The following is an 18,183-nucleotide window of genomic DNA, read 5'->3' on the forward strand; positions in this document are numbered from 1 at the left end:
GTAGCCTATCCCCGATGTTATTCAATCTGTATTTTGAGCAAGCAGTAAAGGAAACAAAAGGAAAATTCGGAGTAGGAATTAAAATCCATGGAGAAGAAATAAAAACTTTGAGGTTCGCCGATGACATTGTAATTTTGTCAGAGACAGCAAAGGACCTGGAAGAGCAGCTGAACGGAATGGACAGTGTCTTGAAAGGAGGATATAAGATGAACATCAATAAAAGCAAAACGAGGATAATGGAATGTAGTCTAATTAAATCGGGTGATGTTGCGGGAATTAGATTAGGAAATGAGACGCTTAAAGTAGTAAAAGAGTTTTGCTATTTGTGGAGCAAAATAACTGATGATGGTCGAAGTAGAGAGGGTATAAAATGTAGACTGGCAATGGCAAGGAAAGCGTTTCTGAAGAAGAGAAATTTGTTAACATCGAGTATAGATTTAAGTGTCAGGAAGTCGTTTCTGAAAGTATTTGTATGGAGTGTAGCCATGTATGGAAGTGAAACGTGGACGATAAATAGTTTGGACAAGAAGAGAATAGAAGCTTTCGAAATGTGGCGCTACAGAAGAATGCTGAAGATTAGAGGGTAGATCACATAACTAACGAGGAGGTATTGTATACAATTGGAGAGAACAGAAATTTGTGGCACAACTTGACTAGAAGAAGGGATCGGTTGGTAGGGCATATTCTGAGGCATCAAGGGATCGCCAATTTAGTATTGGAGGACAGCGTGGAGGGTACAAATCGTAGAGGGAGACCAAGAGATGAATACACTAAACAGATTCAGAAGGATGTAGGTTGCAGTATGTACTGGTAGATGAAGAAGCTTGCACAGGATTGAGTAGCATGGAGACCACAACAACAACAACAACAACAATTATAATTTACCTATAATGTTGGAAATATGTACCAGAATTGTATACTATTTATTTACACATAACCTGACGCTGACTGTTTGCAGAAATAGGTTAATCGTAGCGAATAAAACGATGTGATTTAGAGGTGTTGTTGGAATCGTAATTACATAACGTTACGGAAGTGCTCAGTAAGCTACTGTGAGAGTTAAGAGAACCGTACGACAGAACGATTTACAGCATCCCACGTTTATCTCGCTTAGGGAGAGTACGGAAAACATGAGAGAGATCAGGGCTCCGAGCGGAACAGAAAAGAGAGTGACTAGTAATGTTACAAAGTACCCTCCGTTGTGCGCTATACAGTGCCTGGCGGGATAGGTTTATTGCTGTGGGTTTGGACTCTAGCACTTCCTCCGTACTAGTCTTCATCTTCAACTCTGCCACAGGAGTAGATGACTTCATTTCTAATGGTTCTAATGGCTCTGAGCACTATGGGACTTAACATCTATGGTCATCAGTCCCCTAGAACTTAGAACTACTTAAACCTAACTAACCTAAGGACAGCACACAACACCCAGCCATCACGAGGCAGAGAAAATCCCTGACCCCGCCGGGAATCGAACCCGGGAACCCGGGCGTGGGAAGCGAGAACGCTACCGCACGACCACGAGATGCGGGCACTTCATTTCAGAATGGCTTCGCATTAATGTAGCTGTACATCAACGACCGAGTGAACTTCAACATCCAAGTGACATGGCGTGATCTTCGACAGCACATCATTTGGGAGCAACCTACCAAAGAATTGCACAGGAAGAAATATCCCTGACCAACGAAAAATCGCAACTTTGCCCGCAGTGTGGCTTCAATATTTACCGGTTAAGCATCAGACCTGTGATGATCTCCAGGGAACCTCAACTTCACACGTTCCTATCGCTGCCAAATGATGCAGTACGATGAGTCGATTATGAACCTGAAACGTTTGTAGCACACTGTCTGCACCAGACGCAGAAGAACTCGATGTGCTGGAAGAGTCTTCAAAGAATGCCAGTACCTTCAGTACTGCTGAAATCGCAAGTGACACATCTTTCGGCATATGCCTTTGGTCGGAAGACCAACACTAGATGATCGAAACCTATTACGGCAATGTGAAGTGCTCATGCGATTGTCTCGTACAAAATATATTTAAAAAACCTGTATAGTGAGTCAGTTACTTGGTCTCGATGGATACTATGTTACAAAATGATTTTGTTGTAAGTAGGCTGTTTAGGTTTTTATGTTGGTAACGCCACGTAACGCTCTGTGTGAAAATCGCTGACTGTGCTGTGTGCAGTCTGTGGCTGGTTTGCATTGTAGGAATATTTGATATTGTAGTGGATGTGATCAGCGCGTAGCGTTGCGCAGTTGGAGGTGAGCCGCCAGCAGTGGTGGATGTGGAGAGAGAGATGGTAGAATTTTGAGAGCGGACGATCTGGACGTGTGTCCATCAGAAAGAGTAAATTTGTAATACTGAATATCATGAACTGATATATATATATATATATATATATATATATATATATGATGACTTTTGAATATTATTAAGGTAAATACATTGTTTGTTCTCTATCAAAATCTTCTATTTGCTAACTATGCCGATCAGTAGTTACTGCTTTCAGTAGTTAGAATATTTTATTTAGCTGGCAGTATTGTCGCTCGCTGTATTGCAGTAGTTCGAGTAACGAAGATCTTTGTGAGGTAAGTGATTCATGAAAGGTATAGGTTATTGTTAGTCAGGGCCATTATTTTGTAGGGATTATTGAAAGTCAGATTGCGTTGCGCTAAAAATATTGTGTGTCAGTTTATTGATGATCAGAATAAGTAAAGAGAGAAATGTCTGAGCACGTTCAGTTTTGCTCAGCTGTTTGAAAAATAACGTATGGGGTTTACCAGTACAGTAATTCATAAATTTTCCAAAGCGGACGTTTCATTGCAAATAATTTGTTAGTGCTTATGGTGCGCTTATTGGATGTTTCAGGCCGGCTTCTTTACACTAATTATTTTGCAGTGTCAGCTTGTTTGGCCATACGCCTTCTTTGTCAGCATGTAACCGTACAATGTCTTCAAGTAAATGTTAGTGACAGTTTTATATATTCTAAATCATTATCTTGAAGACTTAAGTTTGATTGAAACCTGAATAAAATCTTTAGGTATAGCATTATCCACAAAATATCAGCGAAGATTATTTTAATATTACCAAAAACAGGGTGTTATGAAAGCACATTATAATAAATGAGGTGGATTTTGAGAAAATGAATATATTCACGTTTGGCTGGTTTCGTTTCAGATGATGCAAGCAAGTAAGTAACATTGTGACTGAAGGCAGAGGCTACGACTGAGCGCAGTAAATTAAATGTCCGTATGGCATTCCTGCACGCTCGCCACACGTGTGGTGCTAATGTGTTGGCACGCTCCCCAGAGTGTCTCTGGTCGAGGCTGACCTTTGTCGGGGAGACAACAAAAGCAGTTGGACCTCGGTGACTCCACTGCTGGTCGGTTACGCCGTGTTAGGGCTGCAACGGCTGCTATAATTAGAAAGGGACGTGGCGGCCAGATATTTCCGTCGCATATGGAAAGTCGTCAAGGACGCCAAATGAGTTGTGAGAACGAGCTGAAAGCAGGCGCTTTTCATTTTTTGTCCTTTAACAAACCACGCGTTTGTTGTTCGATGGGCTGTAAACGAGAATACAGTATTTATAGCTTAATGCGATTGGATAGGCGTTTGGTAAGTTTACCACTCACAATAAGACCGGCAGGTAAACTCGCGTATCTGATTAGCGAACAATGTCAGCGGCCGGGAGCTGCGTAAATCAGGTTCCTGGCGACAGTACAAGGCGCTCAAGTGACTTTCTGCTCGATTCCAAGGCCGACGTGCGAGACACCTGCAAAAGCGTGACACCGCCGCCTAATGTGCCATTTTCTTGATTTTGTCTTTACGTTCTAAAATACTGCGCAATTCTCAGCTTAAGTGATTTCTTTTGCAAATCGGATGTGGTGTTAAATATACCGACGGAAAAAAATTCCAACACCAAAAAATGTTTATGTAGTGTAACGAAATTTACATTTATCCAGATGATTTAAGTGATTACCGTTGCAAGACCAAAGGTTAATGTAAGTGTGAGAAAAGCTGTTACAAGTGTGAAATGCTGGTACATTAATAAAGGGTGTAACCACCACAATGTTGAATGCAAGCATGCAAACGTACATGCATTGCGTTGTACAGATACCGAATGTTAGTTTGACGCGGGGGTTAGCCGCGCGGTCTGGGCGCCTTGCCACGGTTCGTGCGGCTGCCCCCGTCGGAGACTCGAGTCCTCTCTCGGGTATGGGTGTGTACTCGTATGTTGTCCTTAGCGTACGTTAGTTTAAGTTAGATTAAGTGGCGTGTAAGCCATAGGAACTTACCACAATTTTCCAAAATTTCCGGATGTCAGTTTGTGGGACGGGGCTCCACGCCTGTTGCACTTGGTCATCAATACACGGACCATTAATGCTGTTTGTGTATGACCTGGAGTTGTCGTCCGATGATATCCCATAGTGCTCGACTGGACACAGATATGATGACCGTGCAAGCCAAAGCAACACGACTACTACGGTCGCAGGTTCGAATCCTGCCTCGGGCATGGATGTGTGTGATGTCCTTAGGTTAGTTAGGTTTAAGTAGTTCTAAGTTCTAGGGGACTGATGACCACAGATGTTAAGTCCCATAGTGCTCAGAGCTATTTGAACCATTTGAACCAAAGCAACATGTTGACACTCTGTAGAGAATAGTGCTCGACTGGACACAGATATGATGACCGAGCAAGCCAAAGCGACATGTTGACACTCTGTAGAACATGTTAGGTTAAAACAGTGGTTTGTGGGCGAACGTTATCCTGCTGAAAACACCCACTGGAATGCTGTTCATGAATGGCAATACATCAGGTTGATTCACCAGACTGATGTACCAATTTGCAGTCAGGGAGTGTGGGTTAGCCACGAACATGCTCCTGTTGTCATACGAATCGTAACTCAGACCGTAACTCCAAGTGTAGGTCCAGTGTGTCTAGGACGCTGATTGGTTAGTTACAGGCCCTCACTTGGTCTCCTTCTAACCAACACACGGCCATCATTGGCGCTCAAGCAGAACCGGCTGTCATCAGGAAACCCAACAGATCTCCGCCCCGCCCTCTGTCTTGACAAGTCGCCAACAGTGGTGGTTTGGGATGAGTGGAATGCACGCTACAGGGCGTCTGGCTCGGAGCTCTCATTGACGTAAACCGATTTGGGACAGTTCATCGCGTGTCCGCGGTGTCAACTGCTGCACGATTTGCTGCTGCAGACGCAGTACGGTGCGCCACAGCCATACGTCGAACAATACGGTTTTCCCTCCCGGTAGTGTCACATGGCAGACCTCGTCCTTCTTGACAAAAGCCGCCAGCAGTCATGTACAGTGACTACATTCCTGCCAAGTCTTTCTGCAGTATTGCTGAAGTAGCATCAATCTTCTCGTAGTCCTATTACCCCACCTCGTTCAAACTCATTGAGCTGCTCGTAATGACGTCTTAAAGCCATTCCTGACTAAAATCAACTTAATACATCCAGTCTCAAGGGGAATTAACACGTACGAACGTTACGGAGGATGCATAAAGCAAACCTGAAGTGCATCTTTATAGTGGCGCTACTAGCGCCATTCTTATGCGACTTCCACCAAATCGGAATAAAAGCCATCTTCCAGATGTAGAAACACGCCTACCAACTTTCGCTTACCCCGCACAACTGCTTCTTGGTGTTTGGATTCTTTTCGTCAGTGTATATCGTATTGCGTCTTCTACGACAGCGTTTCTCATTATTCGCAACGAGGAGCCACCACTTCTTCTGTTAGAAGCTATTGTTCTGTCCACAGATAGAAAGCAGTGTGAAGCGCCTGTCCATGAATCTATATCTGTGTGAGACCTTTGTTTCTCCCGTCGAATTCAATGTTCAGGTAACTTAACGAATGCAGCCGGGTGACGTCGTCGACAACCGCCGATATTTCGACAGGAGCACACCCTGCCATTTTCAAGGCAAAACTGCAATAAGTAAGCGCTGTGCTAGTGAACTTAGGACCACGGTTTTCAGGTAATCTCCGTGAAGATAACACACACACACAAACACACACACACACACACACACACACACAACTCACTGTAAACACCAGCTCCATCACAGACCAAAGATGTCCGAAGTCAAAAGTTATGGACAGTGAAATTAATAATCAACGAGTGACGTAGCATAAACTCTCTGTTTTTTGACAAGTGACAGAGCACTTTCCTAAGCAGAATTTAAACAATAACCACCATCTCTGCCGGCCGCGGTGGTCTCGTGGTTCTAGGCGCGCAGTCCGGAACCGTGCGACTGCTACGGTCGCAGGTTCGAATCCTGCCTCGGGCATGGTTGTGTGTGCTGTCCTTAGGTTAGTTAGGTTTAAGTAGCTCTAGGGGACTGATGACCACAGCAGTTGAGTCCCATAGTGCTCAGAGCCATTTGAACCAACCACCACCATCTCTATTTATAAGCTTACTTGCTAATTTAGTTTCAACAGTTTCCTTAATATCACTACCTCAGAAGCTGGAAGTGCGTGCCAGAATCTGCGTGTTGTTATATTCTGCAGGATGATCAGTGCCAAGGCAATGCTCAACAAAGGCGGATTTGCTCGACTGTTGTAAGCGTGTGTGCCGCTTATGTTCATGTTTCGTAAAGGATAATCTTGGTTTGCGTAAGGCGGGTGTCTATCGTGTTGCTTGCACTTGTGACATGTCGTATACAGGTCAGATTATCAGTAATATGGAGGACCGGTGTGCTGATCATAAGCGACACACACGCTTACAACAGCCGAACAAGTCCGTCTTTGGAACTTCCTGGCAGATCAAAACTGTGTGCCGGACCGAGACTCGAACTCGGGACCTTTGCCTTTCGCGGGCAAGCACTTGTCCACTAGACCACTAGATGACCACTAGTAATCAGCGTTACGTAGGGCGGATGGGAGAACTCCGGAATTTGTTGAAAGGGTTCTGGGGAAATGCAATGTCTCTGTAAAGTTAATCTGATACAAGACGCTAGTGCGACCAGTTCTAGAGTATTGTTCCAATCTTTGGAGGCCTTACCAAGTCGGCCTGATAACAGATATCGGAGTCAGGGATACGCCTCTAGGATCGTTAACAGGTCGGCATACGTCATGCGAAAATGTAACAGATATGCTGGGACAACTTGAATGGGAATCCTTGGAAGAAAGACTACGTAGCTGTCGCGAAACCATATTGTGTAAATTTAGAGAACTTGCATTCTAAAAAGACTGTGCATCCATTCTACTGCCACCATCATATGTGTCGCGTAGAGAGATAAAAAATTGCAGCACCTATAGAGTCATATAAAAGCAACTTTTCCCCGCTCAGTACACAAATGGAACTGGGCAGGAAATCGACAATAGTGGTAGGGCCTAACCTCCGCCTTCACTTCACAGCGGCTTGCAAACAATATACACTGACACAATAAAAGTCATAGTATAACGATATGCACACATATGGATGGCGATAGTATTACGCACACAAGGAACAACAGGGCAGCACATTGGCGGAGCATTCATTGTTATTCAGGTGATACATGTGAAAATGTTCCCAATGTGATTATGGCTGCACGACAAGAATTAACAGACTTTGAACACGGAATGGTAGTTTGAGCTAGAAGCATCGGACATTCCATTTCGGAAATGGTTAGGGAGTTCTGTATTCGAAGCTCCACAGTGTCAATTGTGTGCCGAGAATACCAAATTTCAGGCGTTACCTCTCACCACTGACAACACAGTGGCCGACGGCCGTCACTTAACGATCGAAGCAGTGGCATTTGGGAAGGGTTGTCAGTACTAACAAACAAGCAGCACTGTGTCAAATAAATGTGAGACTTACGACAAACGTATCCGTTAGGCGAAATCTGGCGTTAATGACCTATAGCAGTAGACGACCGGCACGAGTGACTTTGCTAACAAAATGGTTCAAATGGCTATGATCACTATGGGACTTAACTTCTGAGGTCATCAGTCACCGAGAACCTAGAAGTACTTAAACCTAACTAACCCAAGGACATCACACACATCCATGCCCGAAGCAGGATTCGAACCTGCGACCGTAGCTGTCGCGCGGTCCCAGACTGTAGAGCCTAGAACCGCTCGGCCACCACGGCCGGCTTTTGCTAACAGCACAACACAACATCCCCTGGAGGTAGGGTTCGACTGTGGCGCAGACTCCGTTAAGCCGTGTACACAAGCTGTCAACAAGGCACTGTGCAAGCTGGTGGTAGCTCCACATTGCTGTGGGCTGTGTTTACATGGAATTACCTGTGTCCTTTGGTCGAAATGAACCGATCATTGACTGGAAATGGTTATGTGGGCTACTTGGAGACATATGAAGCCAGTCATGAACTTCAAGTTCCAAACAACGATGTCATGTCAGGAGCTCATAGTTGTTCGTGTCTGATTTGAAGAACATTCTGGACAATTCGAGCGAATGGTCTGACCATCCAGATCGCTCGACAGGAACATTTATGGGACATAATCGAGAGGGCAGTTCGTGCACAAACGCCTGCACCTAACTTTCGCAATTGTGGACAGATCTAGAGGCAGTGTGGCTGAATATTTCTGCAGAAGTCTTCCAACGACTTGTTTGATCCATACCATGTCGAGTTGCTGCACTACGCCGGACAAAAGGAGGTCCGTCACGATGTTAGGAGGTATCCCGTGACTTTCGTCATCTCAGTGTGTATAGATGTAGATTGGTGAGAAACTGGTAGGCTGAAGGTCACCTATTATAAGCTAACTATCCATATTATAGTGTTTTCTGACGATTGCATCTGATCGTAAATGAACCTTTGATAAAGGTCGGATTGCAGCCTATCGCGACTGCGGTTTATCGTATCGCCGTGCGTGATCCCAACGGCCTCGTATGACTAGCAGTCGAGATAACAGGCATCTTATCCACATGGCTGTAACGGATCATGCAGGCACGTCTCGATCCCTGAGTCAACAGATGGAGACGTTTGCAAAACAACAACCATCTGCACGAACAGTTCGACGACGTTTGCAGCAGCATGAACTATCAGCTCGGAGACCATGGCTGCGGTTACCCTTGACGCTGCATCACAGACAGGAGCGCCCGAGCACGAATGGCAAAACGTCATTTTATCGGATGAATCTAGGTTCTGTTTACGGCATCATGATGGTCGCATCCGTGTTTGGTGTCATCGCGGTGAACGCACATTGGAAGCGTGTATTCGTCATCGCCATTCTGGCGTATCACCCGGCGTGATGGTATGGGGTGCCATTGGTTACACGTCTCGGTCACCTCTTGTTCGCATTGACGGCACTTTGAACAGTGGACGTTACATTTCAGCAGGATAATGCACGACCGCATGTTGTAGGTCCTGTACGGGTATTTCTGGATACAGAAAATGTTCGACTGCTGCCCTGGCCAGCACATTCTCCAGATCTCTCGCCAATTGAAAAGTCTGGTCAATGGTGGCCAAGCAACTGGCTCGTCACAATGCGCCAGTCACTATTCTTGATGTCTGGTCCCTTTAATCCCACAAACCAACCAACCAACTACTCTTGATGAACTGTTGTATCGTGTTGAAGCTGCATGGGCAGCTGTACCTGTACACGCCATCCAAGCTCTGTTTGACTCAATGCGCAGGCGTATCAAGGCCGATATTACGGCCAGAGGTGGTTGTTCTGGGTACTGATTTCTCAGGATCTATGCACCCAAATTGCGTGAAAATGAAATCACATGTCCGTTGTAGTATATTATATTTGTCCAATGATTACTCGTTTAACATCTGCATTTATTCTTGGTGTAGCAATTTTAATGGTCAGTAGTGTAGTTCATCGGAATGGGCGATTTGAAGGTCTGGCCTCTCCTTGTCAAATGATTCACGCTGGGTTGTGATGGGCAGCTGAATTTAGGATTAAACAGTGCTTCAAGTCGTTGCGCAAAAGACAGCTTTGCCTGGCCTTTCGCAAGGGCTAAAGCTGGCGGTTGTGCCCTAGACCGGACGGAGGCAGCGTCAAGGAATGCTTGTGAGTGCGTGGGCGCCGGCGCCGGAGGAGACACAGGCGCCGCTGGAGCCCAGCTGAGTCAGTCTGCGGCGCGGCGCATCCGGATATTTGCACAGGAGAGAGGGGCCGCCTCCGGCACCAGCACCGGCGTCCGGCCCGCTCGCTCGCTCGCCATGACTCACGGCCTCTGCCGGCTGTAATTATGCCCGGAATAGACGCCGGCAAACTTAGCGCCCAGCTTTCACGCTGCGCAACTCCTGATCAACGGCTTCACGTGTTTTGACAGGGAAAACTGCGGGACTCGAGCCGGTAACCAACTGCGCTGACTTTGAGCGTACGCTTATCCTAAAACGCGATGTGTTTCGGAATATTTTGGAACATTTTTCGACCTGTTTTCAACATTATGTTATATAAAATGCTCATTAACGAAATTACGTGCTCACTGAAAAAACTAAGGCACCGGTGAGGACGGAATTAAGGCAGAGTTATGGAAAATCCTAGATGACGATGTCATTCTCAAACATAAAATAATTGATTAAATCTGGGAGAAAGAAATAGTACCACAGTATTCTTTGACCCCCAAAAAAGACCTAAAAATTTTAACTCGTATCGCTTTTCCTAAAACTCTGCTCACTCGTGCAAAACCACTACTAGGCCCACAACTAGGGGAATATCAAGGGGGATTTCGGAAAAAAAATAGATCGTGCAGCAAACATATCTGGAATCTAAAAGTTATTCTGCAAATGAGGCAAATGAGAAACAAAGGTACAACAGTTACATTTGTAAATTTCAAGAAATTGTTTGATTCCATTGGCAGAAAATTCCTTATCAGTATAACGAAAGAATTCAGTTTAGATCGAAAGAACTATAAACATGATCCAAGACATTTTAAGAAATACTTTATCTGAAGTCAGATTCAGTGGAAAGCTCTCAAAAAAGCTTTTGAGATAAGAACTGGAGGCAGGGAGGGGGATGGACTGTCGCTTTTGCTTTTCAGTTGCGCTCTGGAGAAGGCGATTAGAGAGTCGAGAAAATTCGACACGAAAGGCATGTAACTGGGAAATCGCAAATGTCACATCTATGTGGGCTGCATGGCAGTCGCAGATGACATTGTCTTGGCAACAGACACGCTCCAAATTTCTCAACTAAAGACGGAAGTTACAACAGACGTTCAAAATTGTCCATAGAAAATACTGATAAAATATAATCCTGAAACTCAGCTTAGTCAAATATTTAGGCGAGTTTCTAAGCAACAACAACAGGAGAAGGTCAGTCTAGAGATGAGAGCACATAAGATCAATAATGCTTTCCAGAACACCAGAAATATCTATATAAAAAGGAAGATTAGTGCTGTTTGAGGCTTTCCCGGCGCTGCATCTGCTTGATAGGTTCTCGGGACTTACGCCGGATAATATTGTAGAAGCCGCACAATATTTCAGCGAGACAACTGCCCGCCATCTTCAGGTGCTACTGTCGCGTCGCTGAGAAACGCGCCAATTTATATGCTGGCTTTCTAGAACAGCGCAGGCGCCAGCGGGGCAAAACGTCATCGAAGACCAATCGTAGACAGCGTCGAATACCAGAGTCCTCTGCTGGAGAAACGGGTCGCGGTCTGCGGAAGCGCGCCGCGGCGCGGGAAATGCGGCCGGGAGCGACGGACCCCGTTCGCGCGCGCGAGGTGTTGGCGCCCGATTTAAGCATCTGCGCTAAGGCTTCCCATCTGCGTTGACTCGGTGCGGTTGCTAATCTGTGGCTGGCGGTTCCTTAGTGCCGACAAGGCTGGTTCCCAGGCTTTGCTCAGGTGAAACCCCGTGTCTCTATTTATTAGCTCACTGCTTATACGTATTTCGACCGCCTCTTTGATGATGGAGTCCCAGTATGTGGAAGCATGCGAGAGGATCTTGGTTTTTTCGTAATTCATGCCGTGTCCCGTGTCAAGGCAATGTTCAGCAACCGCAGATTTCTCTGGCTGACCCAACCTCGTGTGACGTTTATGTTCGTCGCATCTGTCTTTGACCGTACGACACGTCTGGCCAATATAAGATTTCCCACACTGGCACGGGATTTTGTATATTCCTGGTCTCCACAGGCCGAGGTTGTCTTTAACAGAGCCCAGCATCGATTTCACTTTTGCTGGAGGCCGGAAAACACATTTAATACGGTGTTTCTTGAAAATTCTGCCCACCTTAAAAGACACACCACCGACATACGGTAGAAAAACCAACCCTGTGGTGTTATCTGCTTCTTCAGGTTGTTCTTGAGGTTTGGAGCGTGCTGGTCGAAACGCGTTCCGGATCTGCTTCTCGGAGTACCCGTTCTGGGCAAATACAGAGCGGAGATGGTTGAGCTCTGCCGATAAGCTGTCCTGATCTGAGATGGCTCTAGCCCTATGCACCAGCGTCCGTAATACACCGCTGCGCTGTGAGGGATGATGACAGCTCGTAGCTTGTAAATACAAGTCTGTGTGCGTAGGCTTCCGGAACACACTGTGACCCAAGGAGCCGTCACCTTTTCTACGCACCAAAACATCCAGAAACGGGAGCTCACCATCTTTTTCTACCTCCATGGTAAAACAGATACTTGGATGGATGGAGTTCAAATGTTCCAGGAAAGAAGAAAGCGTTGCTGTCCCATGCGGCCATACCACAAACGTATCATCTACATATCTCCAAAAACATTTTGGTTTCAGAACCGCCGTCTGAAGTGCTTTGTCCTCGAAATCTTCCATAAAAAGATTTGCTACTATGGGAGACAAAGGGCTACCCATAGCAACACCGTCAGTCTGCTCGAAATACTGGTTGTTAAATAAAAAATAAGTCGAGGTAAGCACATGTTTGAAGAGGTCTAAGACGTCCCCTTCCAGCTTGGCTCCTATAAGTTGTAATGAGTCCATCAGAGGCACCCGTGTGAACAAGGAAACCACATCGAAACTCACTAGTAAGTCTGTAGATTCAAGACGCAAGTTCTTCATTCGCCGTATAAAATCTTCTGAGTTTCGAATATGGTGTTCACATTTCCCCACCATGGGACTCAGCGACGCGACAGTAGCACCTGAAGATGGCGGGCAGTTGTCTCGCTGAAATATTGTGCGGCTTCTACAATATTATCCGGCGTAAGTCCCGAGTACCTATCAAGCAGGAAGATTAGTGTTTAATGTCTCCTCGACAACGAGGTCGTTAGTGACAGAGCACAAGCTCGGGTTGGGGAAGGATGAGTTAGGAAAACGGCTGCCCCTTCTTTCAAAGGAACCATCCCGGCATTTACCTGAAGCGATTTAGGGAAATTACGGAAAACCTAAATTAGGATGGCCGGACGCGGGTTTGAACCGTCGTCCTCCCGAATGCGAGTCCAGTGTGCTGCGACACTTCGCTCGGGAAAAACATACACAAATGTTCAAATGTGTGTCAATTCCTAAGGAACCAAACTGCTGAGGTCATCGGTCCCTAGACTGACACACTACTTTAACTTAAACTAACTTACGCTAAGGTCAATACACACACCCATGTCCGAGGGAGGACTCGAACCTCCGGCGGGAGGGGCCGCGTAGTCCGTTATTACATGACGCGCAAACGGCGCGGCCACTCCGCGCGGCAACATATACAAAAAGGCTTTATCGTGGGACACCAAAATGAAACATTGTAATAGAGTCGTGAGACCAAAGGTTGTCTCTCACGCTGAAACACACGAAATAGCGCAGAAAAATGCCATAAACAAAATTATGAAAATAGAAAGAAGACTGGTTAGAAGCGTGCTTAGCCCAAGGACAACAGAAACAGAGTACAACAGACTACGACCCAATAAAGAAATCTATGAACATGTAGAGGACATAACACATACAGTGCGCAAAAGGAATATGTCGTACTTCGGACATTTAGCCAGAATCGGTGATGAGAGACTGACGGAGCAAATGTTTGGTTAAAATTATGAAGCTGAAAATACAATCCGCTTGCTTTACTCAGACGCTAAATAATCTGAAAGAAGCAAGCATCAACATAAGGGACACACATAACAGGAATTTATTTAGTGACAGAATTCAGAAAGTGGTCTTCAGGGGCGAACAAGAAAGAAAAAGAAACAACCTCGACATCGAAGAGCTCCAGTAGCAGAGATCAGAAGATATGAAACGAATATGAGCGAAGAGAAAGAAGAATACATGCAGCAAGAATTGACATATCGATTTAACGTGCTCTGTAAAATGGCTATTCGAATCAATAAATAAAATAATGAACTGCTCAAAAACGTATTACATCACACTCAAGATTGGTACTGTTAGCGTGTTCTTTTAAAAAATATTGGAAACATATTTCTCAATACTATTTCGACCACAGGAAATTGCTGTGTACAGCCACCTGCGTAATGGACGTAAAAGCTAACCGGCATTCTCACTGCAGTTTATTAGAGCGCCCTGTGTCACGAATAGTGAACACGACAATGCTACTTGTGTAGTGTGAGCGTTGTGTCAACATGCTTCGAAGGACGGTAGCGTAACCAGGTTATGGCAACCGAGGCGCGTATCCCTCAGGCGGTTTTTTTTTTTTTGTGGGGATGCAGCTATGTGATGGGCGAAAAAAGAAAAAAACTATGAAGCGCAAAATAAAAACGAAGAGGGGGGGGGGGGGGGGGAGAAGACGAAGTTGAAAAAAGAAGGGAAAGGGTTGGAGGACATTAAAATGGGCAGGGAGTGATATATGAAAAGGAATCTTGAGTAGATTCGGATTAGACTGTACTGAGCAACAGTTCCCTGAGGCCTAATTTTTCGTGGTGCGAAGACACTTTCTTTCGGATATTACGCGGAACCAGTCCCATTGTGCTAAGTGAGCCAAGTTGTTCAACCATCAAGCGTGACCTTGCAAATCCGAGAGATAAGTTACTGTCATGGGTTTTACCTAATTTTCTGTTTATTCGTGTACGCTGCGACTTGGACACCGCTGGTATTCGCTTGATGGTTAGAATAACAGTCGTTCATATACTTTTGCGATTCTTGCCTAAAGTTGAGTAGTAATCGAAAGAGCAATCGCAATAAACAGAAATAATCACGTTTAATAGTTACAAGTGGACGCATTCCACATCAGACTGTAAGATTAGACCAATTTCTGCGCATGCAAGCGATCACTCTTTCCGCGTTCCATACGGCAGTGGAACAGAAAGAAGCTGTAATAGGCGGCACAATTGGAAGTGACTGTATCATGCCCCTCACAGTGGTTTGCATAGTACCGCTGTAGATGCAGGTCGCAAAAATCTCACCATTTTTTTCGTGAAATATAGCCTATCTTTGGGAAACGTGGATCTTCCAGTTTTATTTATCATATTTCATTTTTTTCTCTCAATTATCTTTCGCTAGTGCTTGAGTTCTGTTAGCAGTGAGATATTCTCAGGTAGGACAATAAAAACCAAGTCAGCGCTATACTTTTTTATTTATTTTATTTTGTTTCGGACAGCGCCCATTCACTAGGTACAATTAATGCACACAATGATAAAAACAGGACATTGTTAGTGTTACAGAACAAAATATAAAACATAATTAAACGAGATAAGGTGTCAACAAAGTACTTAGGTTTGACAGCTCCATTACAATAAAAACCACGAAATTTTAACATAAAATCCATGTATATTCATAAATATTGAAACATTAGAGATATCCTTAAATTTTAAGATTCCTTTTTACAAGGACGAATGAAATCGAAGATAAATGTGACAGCGGACCTATTCATGAAACTACGATCTACTCTAAGACGCTGTTCTTCTATTTTCCGTTGCTATTGTGTCTGTTTCTATAAAAATTACTACTTTGTTTGCTGTGTTAGAAGTAATGATTTTAAATTTCCTTACGAGACTAAACAAGAATTTTTACTGTCCATGGCAAGCTGTTATTTTTGAGTATAATTTCTGACAGAATATCTTTCGACAACACTCCTCGATCTTCAGTGTGGAACATTTAGTGCTACTGTGAAAGTCTGAGAGCCATGAGAAAAGGAAAAGTGAGCTTTCACAATGAAAGTAACGTCAGCTAGGTCTGCCTCAGCTGGAGATATGTCTGAGACTTTTGCACAGGGCAGGCAATGCGGAAGTGAGCTACTGAGAGTGAAATCTTGGTTCTTACAAGAGTTTCCGGTTGCTCACTTCTGCATAAATTGCAGCCTTACGACTTAGCTTTACACGGGAGACGAAGTTGAACAGGGAAAGACTGCAATGTCGAGGTGTGAGAAACGAGATCACTGTTACGAGAAATGTTTTCTCATAGTAGTTCCCACAGCGTGTCTTTCGTAGCTAGACTTTTCTGGATGCATGCTGACTTTCTGTGACTGTATTGGAAAACGACGCGTAGACACAGTGAATGGGCATGCAACAAACATCAAATCAGTGTAAACGGTACGTGCTTGAATAAGCATATGATTAGTATTTCAACGCAGCCAAAGTATTGAGGAATAACGCTTTCAACATTCTGTGTATGAGCAGATATCACGCAGTGGGATTCTCAGTCAAAAATCACATTTGAATGTCGCTTGTGAAAAGGTCCTTATTAGGCCTCGTCAAAAAGAGGAATTGTCTGCCACTACTTGCGGATTTCGACAGCGGCAGGATCGTGGCGTATCGTCACTGCGGTTTATGGTTCTACGATATTGCTGCTCTCGATGGTTAGGATCTCACGACCGTTATCAAACGATGCTGCCCCCACCACCGATGGGTTTTCAGCAGGACTATACTCAACGCCATGTACGGTGTCAATGGCCCCAAGCAACTAGCGCATGAAAGGCCAGTGTGGCGAATGCTGTTTCGGCTTGCTTTGGCGCGGCAGTAGAGAGAGAGGCGCAGACATGGCTGCGGCCAACGATAACGCTGGACACAGGAGTATACATGGTCGCCTTTTTAGACGAGTCCCATTTCTGCGTGCAGCATGACGATGGAAGTGACCTTGTGTGAAGGCTCAGTGTTATACCGGCCCATCTCCTGACATGATAGTATGGAGGCCAATGGACACAGAACGCTATCACCTTTCATTTCCCAATCGAGGTTCTATTCGGAGTAACAACAAACAAGGTCAGAGAGATGAGGAATAGACATAGAAGGGGGGAGAGGGGAAAGAGGAGACTGGCAAAGAGAGGGGAGGGATGGACACAGAGAGGAGAGAGGAGGAGGAGATGGACAAAGTGAGGGGGAGATGTATAGTGAGAGAAGAGGAAAGGAGATTAAGACTTGTTTTGTATTGTATTGTATGTTAACCGGGGACCTAGAAACGACAGAGAGGCTCCGTCCCCACCGCAGCCGCAGTGGTCCATAAACCCACGACGACTACCGCAGTTCACCCCTTCGCCGCCCCACACCGAACCCAGGGTTATTGTGCGGTTCGGCCCCCGGTGGACCTCCCAGTAAACGTCTCACCCCAGACGAGTGTAACCCCTATGTTTGCTTGGTAGAGTAATGGTGGTGTACGCGTACGTGGAGAACTTGGTGGCGCAGCAATCGCCGACATAGTGTAACTGAGATGGAATAATGGGAACCAGCCCGCATTCGCCGAGGCAGATGGAAAACAGCCTAAAAACCAATCACAGACTGGCTGGTTCATCGGACCTCGACACAAATCCGCCGGACGGATTCGTACCGGGGACGAGGCGCTCCTTCCCGCCCGGAAAGCTGTGCGTTATGAAACTTCCCCTTAGAAAAATGATGGAATTACTGTGCTGGTAAACCCCTTACGTTATTTCATTTTCAAACAGCTGAGCAGAACTGAACGTACTCAGACATTTCGCTCTTTACTTATTCTGATCAACACTAAACTGACACACAATATTTTTAACGCCACACAATCTGACTTTCAAAAATCCCTACAAAAGAATGGCCCTGACTAACAATAACCTATAGCTTTCATGGATCACTTACCTCACAAAAATCTTCGTTACTCGAACTACTGCAATACAGCGAGCGCCACTACTGCCAGCTAAATAAAAGATTCTAACTACTGAAGGGACTAACTGCTGATAGGCATAGTTAGCAAATGAAAGATTTTGATAAAGAACAAACAACGTATTTACCGTAATAGTGTTCAAAAGTCATAATATATATATATCGGATCATGACATCCAGTCTTACAAATTTACTGTCTGATGGACACACGTCCAGATCATCCGCTCTCAAAACTCCCCCATCTCTCTCCCCATATCCACCACTGCTGGCGGCTCACCTCCAACTGCGCAACGCTACGCGCTGTAATTTTCATACAGAGCGCTACGTGGC

The 18,183-nt window shown here is 45.2% G+C and overlaps 1 protein-coding gene across 1 annotated transcript in view; it reads left to right on the forward strand.

The window, feature by feature from the left end:
• Window positions 1-18,183, forward strand: part of LOC124605961 (glycine, alanine and asparagine-rich protein-like) — a 168,396-nt gene that overhangs the window by 77,952 nt on the left and 72,261 nt on the right. The window contains exon 3 of the mRNA XM_047137924.1: window positions 9,917-10,147. Coding sequence (XP_046993880.1) covers window positions 9,917-10,147 — 231 coding nt within the window. The remainder of the gene's footprint in view (window positions 1-9,916; window positions 10,148-18,183) is intronic.

Source organism: Schistocerca americana, chromosome 3 (genome assembly GCF_021461395.2).
Source record: "Schistocerca americana isolate TAMUIC-IGC-003095 chromosome 3, iqSchAmer2.1, whole genome shotgun sequence".
Taxonomy (NCBI): Eukaryota; Metazoa; Arthropoda; class Insecta; order Orthoptera; family Acrididae; genus Schistocerca; species Schistocerca americana.